The sequence below is a fragment of the Scardinius erythrophthalmus genome (assembly GCF_964197995.2).
Source record: "Scardinius erythrophthalmus genome assembly, chromosome: 24".
Lineage (NCBI taxonomy): Eukaryota > Metazoa > Chordata > Actinopteri > Cypriniformes > Leuciscidae > Scardinius > Scardinius erythrophthalmus.
Genome location: NC_138244.1, coordinates 31,952,000 through 31,970,070, shown reverse-complemented (window position 1 = coordinate 31,970,070; position 18,071 = coordinate 31,952,000). Strand labels below are relative to the sequence as shown.

General features: G+C 40.9%; 1 protein-coding gene across 2 annotated transcripts; it reads left to right on the top strand.

The window, feature by feature from the left end:
- Window positions 1–1,362: 1,362 nt before the first annotated feature.
- LOC308684377 (protein NLRC3-like) lies at window positions 1,363–13,717 on the top strand (the record flags this gene model as incomplete). 2 transcript variants are annotated; one of them, XM_081355557.1, is made up of 7 exons in its annotated part: window positions 1,363–1,593; window positions 1,922–2,024; window positions 2,141–3,970; window positions 4,386–4,559; window positions 8,226–8,399; window positions 11,941–11,987; window positions 12,942–13,717. In XM_081355557.1, the coding sequence occupies exons 2-7, from the start codon at window positions 1,978–1,980 to the stop codon at window positions 13,469–13,471; spliced, it is 2,802 nt and encodes a 933-aa protein (XP_081211683.1). In that variant the 5' UTR covers window positions 1,363–1,593; window positions 1,922–1,977. The 2 variants fall into 2 exon arrangements, with proteins under 2 accessions (XP_081211683.1, XP_081211684.1); XM_081355558.1 differs by lacking the exons at window positions 1,363–1,593; window positions 4,386–4,559; window positions 8,226–8,399; window positions 11,941–11,987; window positions 12,942–13,717 and having other exon boundaries at window positions 1,997–2,024; window positions 2,141–3,974.
- Between the last annotated feature and the right edge of the window lie 4,354 nt (window positions 13,718–18,071).

Sequence of the window (18,071 nt, the reverse complement as noted above, 5' to 3'; positions counted from 1 at the left end):
TATGCCTGCAAATTTCTAATTAAAGACTGTTCCTGAATTTCCCTTGTCTGTGTGAGCTAATACAGCCAAACGTGACAGTATCATTGTTTCCACTAATTTTCCACAAATTCGTTTCCACTAATTGTCTGCAGTCAAACTCTTTTTGAGACAGGAGAGAAGGTGGGCAGTGCCTCCAAAAGACACTACGTCTGAAACAAGTCCTTCATCTCCTGGATCAGACTGTACATGTATGAATGATGAATCCATGCGCAATTGGTCCACGGCAATCCATGATGCAAAAAGTGGCCTCTGGTAAAATGTATGTAATTAGACACTTTACAATAGACTAGAACATTGGTTCATGTTAACTTATTCAGGTTAACTCTCTCCACCTATAGCTGGTGTGTGGTGAGCGCACTGGCACCGATGTTCTGTGGCTGCCGTCGCATCATCCCAGTGGATGCTGCACACTGGTGGTGGTTGAGGAGAGATCCCCTGACATGATAGTAAAGCGCTTTGGGTGTACAGTAGTACATATAAAGCGCTATATAAATGCCTCATTCATTCATTCATACCCAACCTACTAACCCTCACTTTAAACCATCATAGAGTATTTGTACTATCTTCCAGTCGTGATCTAAAGTGGTTTTTAGTCATATAATGATGTTGAAATATGTTATATTTAGAATTTTATATGCAGCTAATTGCTACACATTCTTAGCATGTATACTGTAAACATTCTTTATTCATATGAAAATACCCCAAATCACACGAAAATCGCACACAAACCACATATAATCGAAATCGTGCATTTTATGAGCTGTTGTCAGGTGCAGAAATATTTCTTTGGCTTTGATTTTCACGAAGCACAGGATGAGGAAGTGTACAGGACAGCGTCATGCAGAAGGGCAGGATTATGGTCACGTTGAATCACGTATATGATTGACAGCTGTACAGCGAATGAGAGAGCGCTGAGATCATAACTGACGCAAATCAGGAAGAGGAGAGACAGAGCTAGCTGTGTTCACTGTGATAGCTCTTCAGATCGCAAAATTCAGTGGAAAAAGAATATAAATATTATTCTGTATATAAACATGTGATGATAAATCATTATTTCTCCAAATATGCGCACCATTAGACTAAGAGCCGTGACAGATGCTGTATATTGTCTAGATCAAGTGTGTGATGTTTTAACTGGTAGTGAATGTTGAACAACAATAATCTGGGGCCGTCTGCGATCTTAAGGGGTTAAACATTAACATTTTGCAGATTCTGCAAGATTTATTTAAAATCACCTATCAACTGTGTATGTTTCACTTTCTTATTTTCATCTCACAACTATTCTCTATTCTTATAACATTTCTTCTGTTACTTTTTCCCCAGGTTTTACAGACAAGGCTTAAGCCATCTGAACGCCAGAGGGTGTCTCACGCAGACCCCTCCGCTGAAGTACGATAACACACATCATTCCTATGGGCATCATCGCTGTAGCTGAATAAACAGAAGATTGATTAAAAACGCTTTGATTAAACATGACTAATAAACACACGACTGCCTTATTCTGTGTAAGAAACCACATCATCTCACAGAAGGATGCTCAACTATCATTATAAAGTGAGTTTGGAGTAAAAGCATGTTATTAAATGTTGTCTTTTGTTGGACAAGAGGTTCATAAATGCTTCTCATGTTTGGAAAGATGTTGTTTTTTCAAATGCACGTTATAAGTGACACAAACTCACAGTGCTTTCAGATGGAGCAGCGTTTACAGAGCTGTACATCAATGATAAGCTGTGCATACAAAATAATTGCAGCCTTTGTGATTTCAAAATTGCAACAAGCCAACTCGATTTAAGTGCGATTTCATGTAAATTGTGATTAATCGTGCAGCCCTACGGCAAATATGTATAACGTCATTTTATTTGTTTCTTGTCACTATCACCAGGAGGAAGAGACGAGTCTCCAGAACCCAGCGGTGTGTCTGTGAAGTTTAATAGATCCATGAATCGACCCATTTCATTCAGTGATTCCATGTCCTCTTACCCTTTGTTAGTATAAACATGTAGTAGCTACTTTACTATACTGCATTTCATATGAATAAAAATGTCAGAAACTCAATCTCATTGAGTTTTTTCATATCATAATATCGTTGTCTTTTTTACAGAACCTTTCCGACATGCACTGCATCCCTGCAGACTGGAGACTTGCAGAAAGCAGTGGACGATGTCATTCAGAGAGCCAAAGACCAACTCAAAACCAGCATGAAGAACAAGTATGAGAACTTAGTTGAGGGAACCAAAGTCCAAGAGAATGAAACCCTTCTTAACAGGATCTACACACAGCTGTACATCATAGAGGGAGAGAGTGAAGGAGTGAATGAAGAACATGAGGTTTTACTGATGGAGAAAACGGCCAGAACACAACACTCACAAGACACTCCAATCTACTGTAATGACATATTTAAAGTCTCACCTGAACCAGGATGCAAGGAGAAAGACCAAATCAAGACTGTTCTTACTAAAGGCATTGCTGGAATCGGAAAAACTGTCTCTGTGCAGAAGTTCATTCTGGACTGGGCCGAGGGAAAAGACAATCAGGATGTAGATTTCATGTTTGTGCTTCCATTTCGAGAGCTGAACTTGATCAGAGATCATCAGTACAGTCTTCACAGACTTCTGCTGGACTTTCATCCTGAACTTCAAGATCTGGACTCAAAGATTTATGAGGAGTGTAAAGTTGTGTTCATCTTTGATGGTCTGGATGAAAGCAGAATCCCACTGATGTTTTCAGACGCTCAGGAAGTTTCTGATGTGACTGAGACTTCATCAGTGGGTGTGTTGATGTCAAAGCTCATGAAAGGAGATCTGCTTCCCTCGGCTCTCATCTGGATCACTTCCAGACCAGCAGCAGCCAATCAGATCCCCTCCAAATACATCAACCGTCTGACAGCGATTCAGGGATTCAATGAGTCTCAGAAGAAGGAATATTTCAGTAAGAGAATCAGTAACGAGCATCAAGCCAGTAGAATTATCTCACATATCAGAAGAGTAAGAAGCCTCCACATCATGTGTCACATACCCGTCTTCTGCTGGATCTCATCCACTGTGCTTCAAAAGCTCCTGAAAGAAGATATGAGTGCAGAAATCCCTCAAACTCTGACTGAAATGTACATCCACTTCCTGCTGATTCAGATCAACACAAGGAATCAGAAGTATGAAGAGAGAGATCCAGAGAAAGTCTTGCAGTCCAACAGAGAAGTGATTGTGAAACTTGCTGAAGTGGCTTTCAAACAGCTGATGAAGGGCAATGTGATGTTCTATGAGGAGGACCTGAGAGAGAGCGGCATAGATGTCACTGACGCCTCAGTGTATTCTGGGATTTGCACTGAGATCTTTAAGGAGGAATCTGTGATTCATCAGAGGAAAGTCTACAGCTTCATTCATTTGAGCATCCAGGAGTTCCTTGCAGCTTTCTATGTTTTTTACTACAATTTGTACACTATTATGGAGACACTAACCTTTTTTGCACTGCATAATTTGCTCAAAGGAGCAGTAGATGCAGCCATTAAAAGTGAAAACGGACAGCTGGATCTGTTCTTGCGGTTCCTGCTGGGCGTCTCACTGGAGTCCAATCAGAGACTCTTAAAGGATCTACTGACACACACAGTTAAAAGCTCAGAGAGCATCAGAGAAACCACACAGTACATTCAAGAGAAGATCAAAGATGGACATGGACTCCCCACTGAAAGATCCATCAATCTGTTCCTCTGTCTGCTGGAAATGAAAGATCAGACTCTGTCCAGAGAGATTCAGGAGTTTGTGAAATCAGACAAACACTCAGAGAATAAACTCTCTCCTGCTCAGTGCTCAACAATCGCCTACATGCTTCAGATGTCAGAGGGGGTGCTGGATGAACTGAACTTCAAGAAATACAACACATCAGATGAGGGTAGAAGAAGACTGATACCAGCTGTGATCAACTGCCACAAAGTTTTGTGAGTTTGTGCTCAGTTAAGAGACAAAGGTTTTTAGATATATGGCTGTCAGTAGATACATTTTTTTTAATCAAAATTACTTTCACTCTCTTTGTGCGATTAATAAATAAGCATAGACCATTTATCTTGTTTAACAAGTTCATTTTGTCATCATTCGCAATGTCCAGCAAAGTAAACTATCAGATTTAATGGTGATTCTCATCAAAACTTCCCTAGCGAGCTAAATTACTAAACAAATAATAAATTTTCAATATGAAAGACTATACATGAATCCATCTTGTATGCTTGTATACATACTAAGTTCTATATTTCATATTTTACAGCAACAGTTGTTTGTTTGTTTTTAAAGACCATAACTGACTTATTAGCCTGCTGAAGATGCAATGCAACTCTGTTGTGCTCTGCTCTGTTTCAGTCTTGCTGAATGGAATCTGACTCTTCAGTCCTGTGAAATTGTGTCATCAGCTCTACAATCCTCAAACTGTGCCCTGAGAGAGCTGGACATGAGTAACAATGACCTGCAGGATTCAGGTGTGAAGCTACTCTCAGACGGACTGAAGAGTCCAAACTGTCAGCTAGAGATACTGAGGTATGCAACATTTGATCTTCTAAATCTTGGATCTTTGTAATTCAATGAGTGTGAGTGTTTAGTGCTAATAGTGATTTTAGGGATCCAAGCACAGAAATGGTAAAACTAGAGTAAAAAAAAAAAAGTCATAACAGACTTGTACTTGTACCCGGATGGTGTTCTGAAATAAAGTGCAAATCCGTGCACACTCTCACAGCTAATACTGCTCACAACCAACTGTGCAATAGGCCTATGTATTTGTTAGGAAAAACTGTATGATCTCCAAAATTATTGGGTAATTATAGTTAATAGTATTAAGAATAAAGAGAAGCATATGTGTATCAGACAATGAGAATATTTTATACAAAATAAAACCATCATTAACACAGTCCAGCATCAGACAACAACAGCGCAGCATAATGTTGACACCAAACGGGTGTTGACGCCTGATAAGGCAGAAAATGATCCCAGACTTTCCAACATCATACTGGTTATATCACCTGCAGAGGCGTAATAATCTTCGGAAACTCTACCATTTCTCTGTTCACACTCCACTTCATATGCCAGTGAATTTAACGCTTGTATCAGCTCTGCCACCGCCGTGTTTCATTCCAACACCTCAGAACACGTAACACATAGCCTACATTTACCTGTTGCCGAGCCCTGCCTTCACGCAGTGATTGACAGGGCGGGAGGGAGCGGGGACGTGATTGGCTCAGAATGCATTTTCAATTTGCACATTGAATTAACATTTAAATTATCATTTTGCTACAGTTTTTGCTTAGAAATATCTAATAATTTCTGTTATACATTTTCATTTTCATTTTGCAACTTATAAAGTGTTAAAATATGTATTCAATTTACATGTTAAAACTAGTGTATGAAATGCCAAATGTAAATTATATAATTGATTTTTCATTTTGCATCAACATTGCACAAATGTAATGGAAAATTTAAATTTAAATACAGAAATGCATTGCCATTTTACATATTGCATTGTCATTTTGCATATTACATTTCAAATTGAATATTGCTACCCATATACTTCCATATTGGACAAGCTACAAAAAAAATTTAACCTATACCGGGGCTTTTTTAATGTGATTGTAAAGGTTGTGTCTATGTGATATGGTTTTGTAAGTGTGAATGAACTTATTGTAATAAATAACAAATTTTGGATTTTGTCTGACAATAAAGTTATGCCATATCTTATCATCAGCAAATTTGATGATTGTGTTAGTAGGATAAACAGGGAGCAGTCATGGGTAATGAAGGAGTAGAGAAGTGGGCTGAGGACACAACCCTGTGGTGTGCCAGTGTTCAGGGTGAGAGTGGATGATGTGTAATCTCCCTTCCTGACATTCTGGGATCTGTTGCTCAGGAAGACTAAAGGCGCTTTTCCACTGCATGGTACGGCTCGGTTCGGCTCGGTACGGTTCGACTCGGCGCGGAACGGTTCGGCTCGCTTCGCTTTTCCACTGCGTGGTACGACTCGACTCAGTACGGCACGGTTCGGCTTGCTTTAGCTCGGTTGCTTTTCCACTGCAGTTAGTACCGCTTCAAAGTGGGTGGGACTGATCGTTATAGTTGCCGTCTTTACTGCAAAGACATCATCATATTTAATGCGAATTTTTCATTCCGTGTTACCCCATCCGCTCCTCGGCAACCAACGAGAGGAAAGTACGCACCTCGTCCACTGACCACGATTCAGCCATTTCTTTTTTTGAAGTTTATACTCTTTTAAAACAAGTAAAACAAGTACTTTTAAAACAAGTGCTACAGCGTTGGCTGTTGTCTACTGGCTATTTAAATCTAGCGGGATTAGTGTCTCGTGTCGTAAATACAATGACGCTGGTAGTGATGTTTCTGTCTGACCAGTCAGTAATCTGCAGTGTTTTCACGTCACATTTTAGTATCGGTATGGTACGCTTGGAACCTCAACAGAGGTGGTACCATTTAAAGCGAGCCGAAGCGAGCCGTACCGTACCGTACTATGCAGTGGAAATGCGCCATAAGTGAGCCATACCAAACCGAGCCGTACCATTCCATGCAGTGGAAAAGCACCAAAGCGTGCCGTACCGAACCGAGCCGTGCCGTACCATGCAGTGGAAAAGCGCCATAAAACCCATGCGCACAGTGAAGTGCCTAAGTTCAGGTTGCTGAGTTTTGGAAGCAGTTTGTGTGGGATAACTGTATTAAAAGCAGAACTGAAATCCACAAACAGCATTCTTACATAGGTGTTTTCCTGGTCCAGGTGTGTAAGGGCAATGTGGAGAGCTATGATGACAGGATACGAACACTGAAAACAGTGATAGATGGGTTTCTAAACCTTTACGCTGAGGAGAAAACTTTGAGGGGACTAAGCGAAACATGATTATGTATTTCTGCTCAGCTGGATATCAACAACACGGCATTTGCTAATAACTTTTCACTACTGTCTACTTTCTATGTATAACAGTTCTATCTAATAACTCATTAGACAGGACTGTTAGACAGATCGTAAACTAATGAACATGGAGAATGCGAGCACTGTGTGGCTCTGGCTGGCATTCTCAGTTCCGTCAAAATAAAGGTCTGCTGCGCGAATAAATTTCTCAACAACAATGTTACTTCAGAGTTACTTACGTTACTTCAGAGTTCCTACTGGCGGTGCGAATGTAACCAGGAAAACGTTCCTAGGGGAACCATTAGTTCTCTGGAACCACCCTGGTGGCTAGTTCCTAGAACTAAAGCTGCGTTTCCACCGCAGGAACTTTCCCCAGGAACTAGTGACTTTAGGGTGGTACTCTGTGTGTTTACACCACAGGAACCAGGGTCTAAATGAAGTTCCGGGTAAATATCCCCCATCCCCGCTTGCGAGGTAGTACTTTTTCAAAGTTCAGGAACTTTCAGGGGTGGAACTTGGGCGTTGAACATGCTGATTGGTTGAGTTCATGCCGCATTTTGATTGGTTGACTCCGCGCAACATTTTATTTTAACCACCATCTGTTACGGTGCGTGCAGTAACATTTGTTTGCTGTTCGAATCAACAATGGAGTTTAAAAAATACGACCAATGGACCAACGACGAGGTTCAGGCTTTATTAGGCTTAAATTCTGAGGATGAAACCCAGCGGGAACTGTACAGTAGCGCGCAGTTCTACGTCACCGGACTATTTGCCTAATCTTCACGGTACTAGATTTACGGTACTTAGATTGTGATGGAAACGCAGACAGCAACAGGTCTGGTGGAAAAAAAGTTCCAGCAACAAATTGATCCGGGTAATTTTGGTGGAAATGTGGCTTAAGTTCCTAGAACTACCCTGTGCAAAAGCCCCTATTGACTCAGGTCAGATCCTAATGGTGGATCTGACCTGATGTTGGGCAAGCTGAATAGGTTCGTCCTTCTCTGGTTGAGCAAGATGAATGCTGGCCTCTCTTGTTACAGCGGTCAAAACGAGAAAATAAAAGATTCAGAGTGTCTGGTAGTGTTGACATGCCAGACACTTATGACATGGTATGACAGTGAGGTAAGATGGCAGCATGTCTAGACGCAGCAGACCCACACTCTCAAGTTTTGGCAGCTTTTCTAAATAAAATATCAGTATGTCAAGCCAGGTCCAGTCAGGTCTGTGTAATGTTTTTGAGTCTTCACTTCAATTCTTAATCTTCTGTTTAAGATTATCTGACTGTTTTGTGTTGTCTGTAGGTTGTCTGGCTGTATGGTGACAGAGGAAGGCTGTGGTTATGTGTCTTCAGCTCTGAGTTCAAACCCCTCACACCTAAGAGAGCTGGATCTGAGCTACAATCACCCAGGAGATTCAGGAGTCCAGCTGCTCTCGGACAAACTGAATGATCCAAACTGCTCACTGCAGATACTCAAGTATGTGGGGCAGTATCAGGGTTTTACACAAGATTACTGCTAATCTCAGTGAAACTGAGTGAAATAAATTACATAAGTATGTATAAATACACATACAGTATTGTGCAAAAGTTCCTGTGAAGACGTTAAGTATTTATTATTTAACATTATAAATCTAAAATCAAATCAATATTTTGGTTTTTTATTTTTGTCTCAGTTGTTTTTCTCTCTTCAAGTAATCAAACCAAACTGATTCAATAATGGTAAGATCAGATCTCTGTGTGGACCAGACCATACAGTTGTCAGACTTGTTCATACAAAAATTTCACTGGATTATTACAATATACGTAAATAACATGTTTGGAAATCTAAACTGGTATTTCCTACTGGTACACTAAAACAAAAGACATTAAAATAAGTATTAAAATAAATAATCTAAAAACCTTTTTTGTGAAGCATTTAATGTGCTTACGACTTTTAAACAGTACTGTATACACACACACACACACACACACACACATGTTGCGTTTTCATGTTTTATGGGGGACTTTCTTTAGACATAATGATTTTAATACTGTACAAATGTAGGATTTACCAGGTTAACACACACACAAACAGGTATGTATACAAATTATACTTTCAGTATGTGCTACATGAGCACACACACAAATCACAAAAAACAAACTGACCAAATAATAATAATTTATGTCGGTTTAAAATTTTTTAAAGATCAGAAAGATTATAAGATAACAATACTACAAATACACATACAGTATAAAGTCAAATCAACAAAAACAATTAAATGTCTAATTTAAATCAGTTTGTAAAAGATATTTACAAATGGTTAAAGAGGTTAGAGGTGAAAATATAAGAAATATAATAAGGTAATTTACCTAAAAGTGCCTTAAAGCAACAACATGGAACTTTTCCTCTGCGGTCGCCCAACAGGTTGGAAGCGGAATTGTCCATTACCGCTGTCGTAAAATGATTTACAGTTACTGTCAACGCATTCTCATCCCCAAATCGTCACTTTCAAACATTCTTCAATATCCGACGCACAAAGCACCTTAGCGTCAATATGAGACGCTTCGGTTATGGGTAGGTTTAGGTCTGTGGTAGGGTTATGCGTCTCATATGGACGCTAAAGGGTGCTTTGTGCGTCAGATATTGAAGAAATTTTGAAAGCGTCAGTATATGACGACTTGGGATGAGAACGGGCTGTTACTGTATATGAAGCATGCAGGTTTTTTTCATATGGGCAATGATAATATTATTAATCTTCCTCCTTTCATAATTTATACATGTTTAGTAGAGTAAACATTTTAACTCAAACATGTGCGATTTGCATGTCGATTGCAATGCTCAAATTTGAACGAGAATGATAGCGATAGCATCCTAACCATCTAAACCTAGTATGTTAGTGTTTACTAGCTACCAGATTGATAATTCGCTCATCTACTAACGTTAGCTGATTCATGAAGATAAACGGAGGACCAGATAGTTTCCGTAACGTAGCCAGGCAGACAACAGATTAGAAAAACTAAAGATAGTATGCAAGCAATTTACTTACTAGTTCAACAGCATGACGGCCAAGTCAGCATCGGTCTGACGATAAGTTCACGCCAGCGAGCAAACGCTCGACCAATATTGATCCTCGTCCTGCCTTTCAGTTTATCACTCTCCCTTTTCCTCTTCCGACTCTACTCCGACAAAACCTTGGACTTCTTACGTTTCGCTGCTGCTTCAGCCATGACGAAAACAAACGCGCTGGTTGGCCTGTCACGGCCGAATTTGAGGAAGTGATTGGCGAAGTGACGTATGCCGTAAAGCAGTCGAATTTTGTAGGTCTTTTTGAGCTCTGGTTACTACCCGCACCCCGAAGTTACATAGTGCCAGTAAAAGCGATACAGACCCCGTCAGGCTCTGGAAGACGTGTCATTCAACCTATTGTAAGTCGATGTACCATCACAAGGGTCTTGGAAATATATTATGAAGGTTGAAAAACTACATGTTGTTACTTTAAATAGTGCAATAAATAAAAACGTGCAATTTTCTCCTATGAAATAAAGGTGACCAAGCTAAAGATTAATTTAAAATATGATGCGTACATGACTCTGCACCACAAACAAATCATAGTAGAGAATGATAAACAGAATCTAATTCAAATGTAACTGAAAAGCAGTTTCAAGATGGCGGCTTGAAGGGCGGTTGTATGTAGTGTCACTTCGCTAAGTTTCTAATATTAAAACCCGTATATCCTAATTTTTGCATGCTCATGTCTTGCATTTTTCATTATGAGCATAAATAATTACTTTTTGAGGCAGACAGAAAGCATGCCATGCAAGAAAACGGCGATTACCAGCAGCCCGGACGAGGCTGATGAGCGAGCTGACACTGCTAGTGATAACACTAGCCCATCTGCGTCTCCGCTGTCTGACGTGGTTGCGGAGATTACAGCCAATATCTCTTAGCTCATTGACGAAAAGATGGATCCGATACTGCAGCTTCTACAAATGCATCGTGCTGAATTAGATGGGCATGAAAAGCGGATCACTGAGGCGGAAACCAGGATATCTGCTGTGGATGTGGTTACTCCGATCGAGGCTAAACTACGATCTCTAGAAAAACTCGTACATGAAATGGGCGAACGTGCTGAGGACCTCGAAAACAGCAGGAGAATGACGAATTTCCACATCGTAGGGCTACCTGAGGGTGTGAACCCTACGCGGTTCTTCGAGTCATGGCTTCCTAAGACTCTTTGCATTGCTTTGAAAGCGGGCCGTATAAAGCTAGAGAGAGCGTACAACTCACTTGCTCCTAAACCCTCCTCTACACAGCGGCCGCGACCGCAACCTATCTTGGTGAGATTTCATAACTTCCAAGACAAACAACGGGTGTTAAATCCTGCTTCCGTTCTGTTTGACAGAGTCAAGAAATGCCTAAAATCCCTCAGTGCGGAATACAGGCAAATCTTCCATTCTCTTCTCAAGGTAAATTTTCGTGGCTCGGTGACGCTTTCTTCCACTTTTCCACTTTTTCTTGCCCTCTGTCTCTTTGTGCTTCGATCTCATGCCACGTTGTATTCTCTCGTATCGATCACAAACCATCCTGGATTATACAGATTGGATTGTTCAAGTGATTTCTTCCTGTTCAAGTTCATCATCTAACTGTAGTGGGACTCGTCATCTGTGATTTGGATTTTTTTTATTTTTTTTTATTTATCTTCCAGGACTGTTGTGATTGTTTTCACTGCGGACTAAATAAACGATTTAATTCCACCCAGTGTTTGGGTTCTGTCTGTTACGGTGTGAGTGATTTTCTGTATTCAAAATGTATATAGCTGTGTGTTTAGTCACTTGGTCTTGAATTTATTGTCACTGCGTTACGGATGCTGTTGGTTTTGTAGGCTGATCTGTCTTTAGAGATCTGTAACTATTAGACTGCTAAGTTCATTGGACTGTGTCCAAAAGGATTCTGTATTTGGCTCCATTTTTTAATGCCTCATTTCGAGAAATACTTATTTATTTTGAAGTTCTCACTAATATTTTATGTCTCTTTCTAGTTTGGATCATGGAGAACATTTCAGAATTCAACAAGGACTGAGAAAATGTAGGACTTTTCTCTTTCACTTACATACACACATACACACACACACACACACACACACACACACTATATGTTAATGACTATATTATTGAAGACATCTCATTTCAATTGGTTGACTTCTGTTGTTTTTTCATCAGGTGATTATATTTTAATATGTCCTAACCCAACCCCTACCTCTAAACATAACCCTCATAAAACTCAGCAAAAAAAATAAACGGCCCTTTTTAGGATACTGTATTTTAAAGACAATTTAGTAAAATCCAAATAAACTTTCGGATCTTTATTGGAAAGGATTTAAACAATGTTTTTCATTGAACCATAAACAATTATCGCACATGCACCTGTGTAACAGTCTTCAAAACACTAATGGGTTTACAGGCAGAAAAAAAATGAAAAGAGACCTTTCCACTGACTCTGAAGAACATCAAAAGAAAGATGCCCATGGTCCCTGATCACCTGTGTGAACATGCCATAGACCTGCTGCAGGAGGCATGAGGACTGCAGATGTGAACAGAGCAATAAAGTGCAGTGCGTGTAGTGTAAGACACCTAACGTAGTGCTGCAGGGAGACAGAAGGACAGCTAATCATCCTTGAAGTGCCAAACCACGTGTAACCACGTGTCCCCCCAGAAGAACTTGCAAGTGCCTTGGTGGAAGAGTGAGGTAAAATCTCACAGCTAGAACTGGCCAGTTTGCTGCAGTCCATGATGCTGTGTAGGGCTTAAAGCAGCTGCTGGACACACCAGATCCCGAGTGCTACTTTTGATATATCCTCCCCCAGATCAGGGTCTCATTATTCCATTTCTGTTCATCAAATGTTTATGAAAAACTTGTTTAGTTTGTCTTTTCTTATTTGTTGAGTGTACACACACACACACACACAAACACACATGCACTGCTCTAAAACTATCAACTTCACACAAGTTCTAATCTTCTTCTTGTGTTTCTTGTGTTCAGATGCCTGTGATCTCCTACTGGATCCAAACACAGCACATGTTAAACTCTCTCTGTGTGAGGAGAAGAGGAAGGTGACACACACCAAAGACCCAGAGTCGTATCCCGATCATCCAGAGAGATTTGAGAACTATGAGCAGGTTCTGTGTGGGGAGAGTCTGACTGAACGCTGTTACTGGGAGGCTGAATGGAGCGGGAAGGGGGCTGGTATAGCCGTGGCATATAAAGGAATTAGCAGGAAAGGAGGGAATGACTGTTGGTTTGGATACAGTGACAAATCCTGGAGTCTGTACTGCACTGCAAATGGATTTACTGTCTGGCACAATAATATGAGCAATAACATTTCTTCCCCCTCACCGCCATCTAACAGAGTAGGAGTGTATCTGGACTGGCCATCCGGCACTCTGTCCTTCTACAGCATCTCTGACACAAACACACTCACACACTTACACACATTCAACACCACTTTCACTGAACCCCTCTATGCTGGATTTAGGGTTTATGATGCCTCCGTCTCTCTGTGTCAGATTTAACAACCTGCAGTTGGTCTGTGCGCTTTCATTTGACCAGGACTAAAAAAAAAAAGCGGCCCATCACATCATAACACACTGGCTTATTATGCACAGAGCAATTTTTAACATGACTTACTAACATTAAAATATAACAACAAAAAAAAAAAAAACTGAAATATAAATGCTATTTAATTGGTTTAATGTGTATGATTGAAAATAATTCCAAGATATTTGAAATGAACAAAGACATTTGCTTTGCTGTTTTCAACCCCCTCTCTCTTACCCCAAGGAACATTTGGAGTTTCTAAAGGCACACAGGTGCTGATAGTGATCAAGGCCTGTTGGCCAAGATGTGTGTACTTCGGGGTCGATGAATTGTCACACCTTAGTATGGTGGGGGAAGTGTAATAATCTGATTGGTCAGTTTGAAAGTCTCACATTTGGGTTTCGGTCACATGGTCAAGGAAGGGATAAAAGATGATTGTAACTGTTGCTCTGTCTCTTTGTGATTCTCTGGCTCTCTTTCTTCAGGCATTCTCTGTTTGCCTCCTCTTTTCGTTCTCTCTTACTCTACACTCTCTCTCTGCCTCTCCCTCTCTTTCTATCTCTCAGGTAACAATTTGCATATATGCTGGGTACAATTAACGGTATAAGTTTTTATCATCTCATACATCTATGTTATAACTATTTTAAATAGCTAACCATATTGTTATTGAACCTTTTCAATTACAAATAATGTGCTAACTAGTTTTGATTTGGTATTGACTTTAAAGTGCTACCTATTGCAATAAGATATCGTCACTCTCTAGCGACGCTCTCCCACATATTAAGCTATTGTAACTGCGCTTGTTTCCGTCATTGGTACGGAAGCAGTGGGTGGAATAGACAAGAAATGTACAGTTTTCTACCATCTTGTTAATAACATTTCTTTAGTCATTCGGCAGTCTTGCAGCCTGAGACCCTGTAGGAAACCCACCCTTACAAATGGAAATAAAAAGTATTTTTAATGAACAAATGACTGGCTTCTTTACATTTACACCTCATTTATAAAATATAAAATACAGATTTGATCTTAGAGTGTTTGTATGCCACGATTCAGATTTATATAAAAAAAAGGTATTTGATGTGGACAAGGGCTGCACTGGTGGGAGAGGAGGGAGACCCTGTACTCAATCCTGAGTGAGACAGGGAGCCAGTGGAGTGATTTAAGGATGGGGGTGATATGGTCATATCTGCGCCCTAGCAGCGCTTTTCTGAATGTACTGCAGCTTCTGGAGGCTTTTGTGAGGGATCCCGATGAGGAGCGCATTGCAGTAGTCCAGCTTGGAGGAGACAAAGGCGAGGACAAGCTTTTCCACACCTGCAAGAGTGAGTGTGGGACGAAGATGGAAGAAGGAGGTCTTGGACAGATGTTTAATGTGAGCCTCAAAGGTCAGACTAGAGTCCATTCTAACACCCAGGTTGGTGGCTGATGTTGAAAGTGGAAAATCCTGTCCAGAGAAGGTAATACTGGTAATGCTGGCAGATGTCCGGACCTGGTGTGGAGTGCCAAGTAGGATGGCTTCAGTCTTGGAGCTTTTTAGCTGCGGACGTGTTGCTTCATCCACACCTTTATCTTCTCCAGGCAGGTGGTCAAAGTGGATGATGGCAGGGCAGCAAAGGGGGTTGATTTTACTCCTGAGGTAGAGTTAGAGTTTCATCTTTCTGATGATGTCCTCAACCTCTCGCTGTGAGATGTCAGAGAAACAGCAGAGAGGTTGGGAAGTCCCAGGCTGTGGGTCGACAGTCTGGACAGGCAGGGTGGAGGAGCTGGATAGGAGGGAGCGGATGGTGTCTACTTTTTTCCCTGAAAAAATGAGAAAGTTGTTGCACCTCTCCTCTGTGGCTTCTGAATGACAGTTTGCGGTTTGAGGATGTGATTTAAAGTAGAGAAAAGTTTCTTAAAGTTACCAGGGCTATTGTTGATAATACTGGAGTAGAACCATGACCGTGCATCTCACAAGATGCACCTTTGGATGCTCTCTGTCGGCTTGCCTTTGAACAGTCAGTCCTGAGACCCAAAAATTGCCAAAATGTGTTACATTAGACCTATTATATGCATTTTATAATAAATCCAAAAGTAAAACATGCAAAAAGCACTATAAAAGGATGTGATAATGGCAAATGAGCTAATGAGTGGTCCTCTGCTGCCATCTGCTGGCTACAGTGGTAATGTCATGCCATTTTCATGTTAAAAGAGTTTGTTTTCCACCAGGTGACAGAAATCTTTGACTAAAGCATGGCACATTTCCTGTGTTATCTCCATGAATGAAAATGAGAAATGTAGATCTTCTTTAAAGTTAATTTCACTGCTCAAATGTAGTTTCCAAAAATATTTTAACCACATATTGCCAATCTAGACATTTACAGTAATATAGGGTTTGTCTGTATTCTCAATATACAGTGAGGAAAATAAGAACACCCTGCTATTTTGCAAGTTCTCCCACTTGGAAATTATGGAGGGGTCTGAAATTGTCATCATAGGTGCATGTCCACTGTGAGAGACATAATCTAAAAAAAAAAAAAAATCCAGAAATCACAATTTATGATTTTTTAACTATTTATTTGTATGATACTGTCACGGTTCATGAATTCACTGTTTTCTTCGTGTCTCGTGTATTTGTTGTTCTGTGTGTGTGAGTGGGCGTGACCGCTCATTGCAGCTGATCAGCGCGCCAGCTGATCTCATTCCCGCACCAGCTGCTGCCAATTCACTCACCTATAAAGACTCATCACACTCTCCTCTCTTTGTCAGATCGTGGTTTGGTGTCCTCAGTGTGTGTTCTTCGTGTGCCCGTCTGCAGTCCTGGTTCAAGTTCCTGTTCCTGTTCAGTGTCTAATGGTTTTCGTTTTGTCTGGATGTTCACCTGCACTGGATTCACCGTCACCACTCTTCACCAGCACGCTGACCATCTTGTCCCTGCACCACCAGCCCACCCGAGTTCCTGAACTGTTTTTTGTGTCTTTTGACCCCTCAATAAAGAGTTACTTGCATTATTGCTTCCACCTTATATATTATGACAGATATAGCTGCAAATAAGTATTTGAACACCTGTCTATCAGCTATAATTCTGACCCTCAAAGACCTGGTAGTCTGCCTTTAAAATGTCCACCTCCACTCCATTTATTATCCTAAATTAGATGGACCTGTTTGAGGTCGTTAGCTGCATAAAGACACCTGTCCACCCCATACAATCAGTAAGAATCCAACTACTAACATGGCCAAGACCAAAGAGCTGTCCAAAGACACTACAGACAAAATTGTACACCTCCACAAGGCTGGAAAGGGCTACGGGGAAATTGCCAAGCAGCTTGGTGAAAAAAGGTCCACTGTTGGAGCAATCATTAGAAAATGGAAGAAGTTAAACATGACTGTCAATCTCCCTCGGACTGGGGCTCCATGCAAGATCTCACCTCGTGGGGTCTCAATGATCCTAAGAAAGGTGAGAAATCAGCCCAGAACTACACGGGAGGAGCTGGTCAATGACCTGAAAAGAGCTGGGACCACCATTTCCAAGGTTACTGTTGGTAATACACTAAGACGTCATGGTTTGAAATCATGCATGACACGGAGGGTTCCCCTGCTTAAACCAGCACATGTCAAGGCCCGTCTTAAGTTTGCCAATGACCATTTGGATGATCCAGAGGAGTCATGGGAGAAAGTCATGTTGTCAGATGAGACCAAAATGGAACTTTTTGGTCATAATTCCACTAAACGTGTTTGGAGGAAGAAGAATGATGAGTACCATCCCAAGAACACTATCCCTACTGTGAAGCATGGGGGTGGTAGCATCATACTTTGGGGGGGTTTTTCTGCACATGGGACAGGGCGACTGCACTGTATTAAGGAGAGGATGACCGGGGCCATGTATTGCGAGATTTTGGGGAACAACCTCCTTCCCTCAGTTAGAGCATTGAAGATGGGTCGAGGCTGGGTTTTCCAACATGACAATAGCCGCGTTTCCACTGTCGGGCAAGTGCGAGCCAGGGCTTTAAACGGGTCGTGCCGGGCTAATAGCTTCGGGCCAATAGCACCGGGCCTGCGTTTCCACTGTCGGGCCAGAAGCTCCACAGAGCTTCACTAAAACACGCCCGTAACACGCCTCTCTGGAACAACGTCACACTAACCCATCATTTCACCAACAAATGGAAGTTTTATCAAAAAACTAATCAGAAATCACTGGAAACAGCGTTGAAAACAAACACGATAAAAGCGGCCGTTTGCTAGCATTTTATTTTTGTTTACTTGAATATTTAAAACCCAAGCGATGTTTTACCTCAGGTTTACAATAAAAAGTGATACATTGATCATAATGAATTAATTTATGTCAAAATTGCACATTAGTCACTCAGAAATAAATTACCGTTAGGTCTATTTCACAAAAGAAAGAGGACACACTTACTTTTTCAGTCGCGTCTGTTTCTTTATCATATTTACATCACATTTAGAAAAAATGATAATTTCTACAAATGCCATACGACCTGAGGAGCTTTAGCACTCTCTCGACTCCCATACAGATATTTTCAGTCAGAGAAACAGAGGAAGCTCCCGAAAAAAAAGTTACTTTATTTTATGATAGTC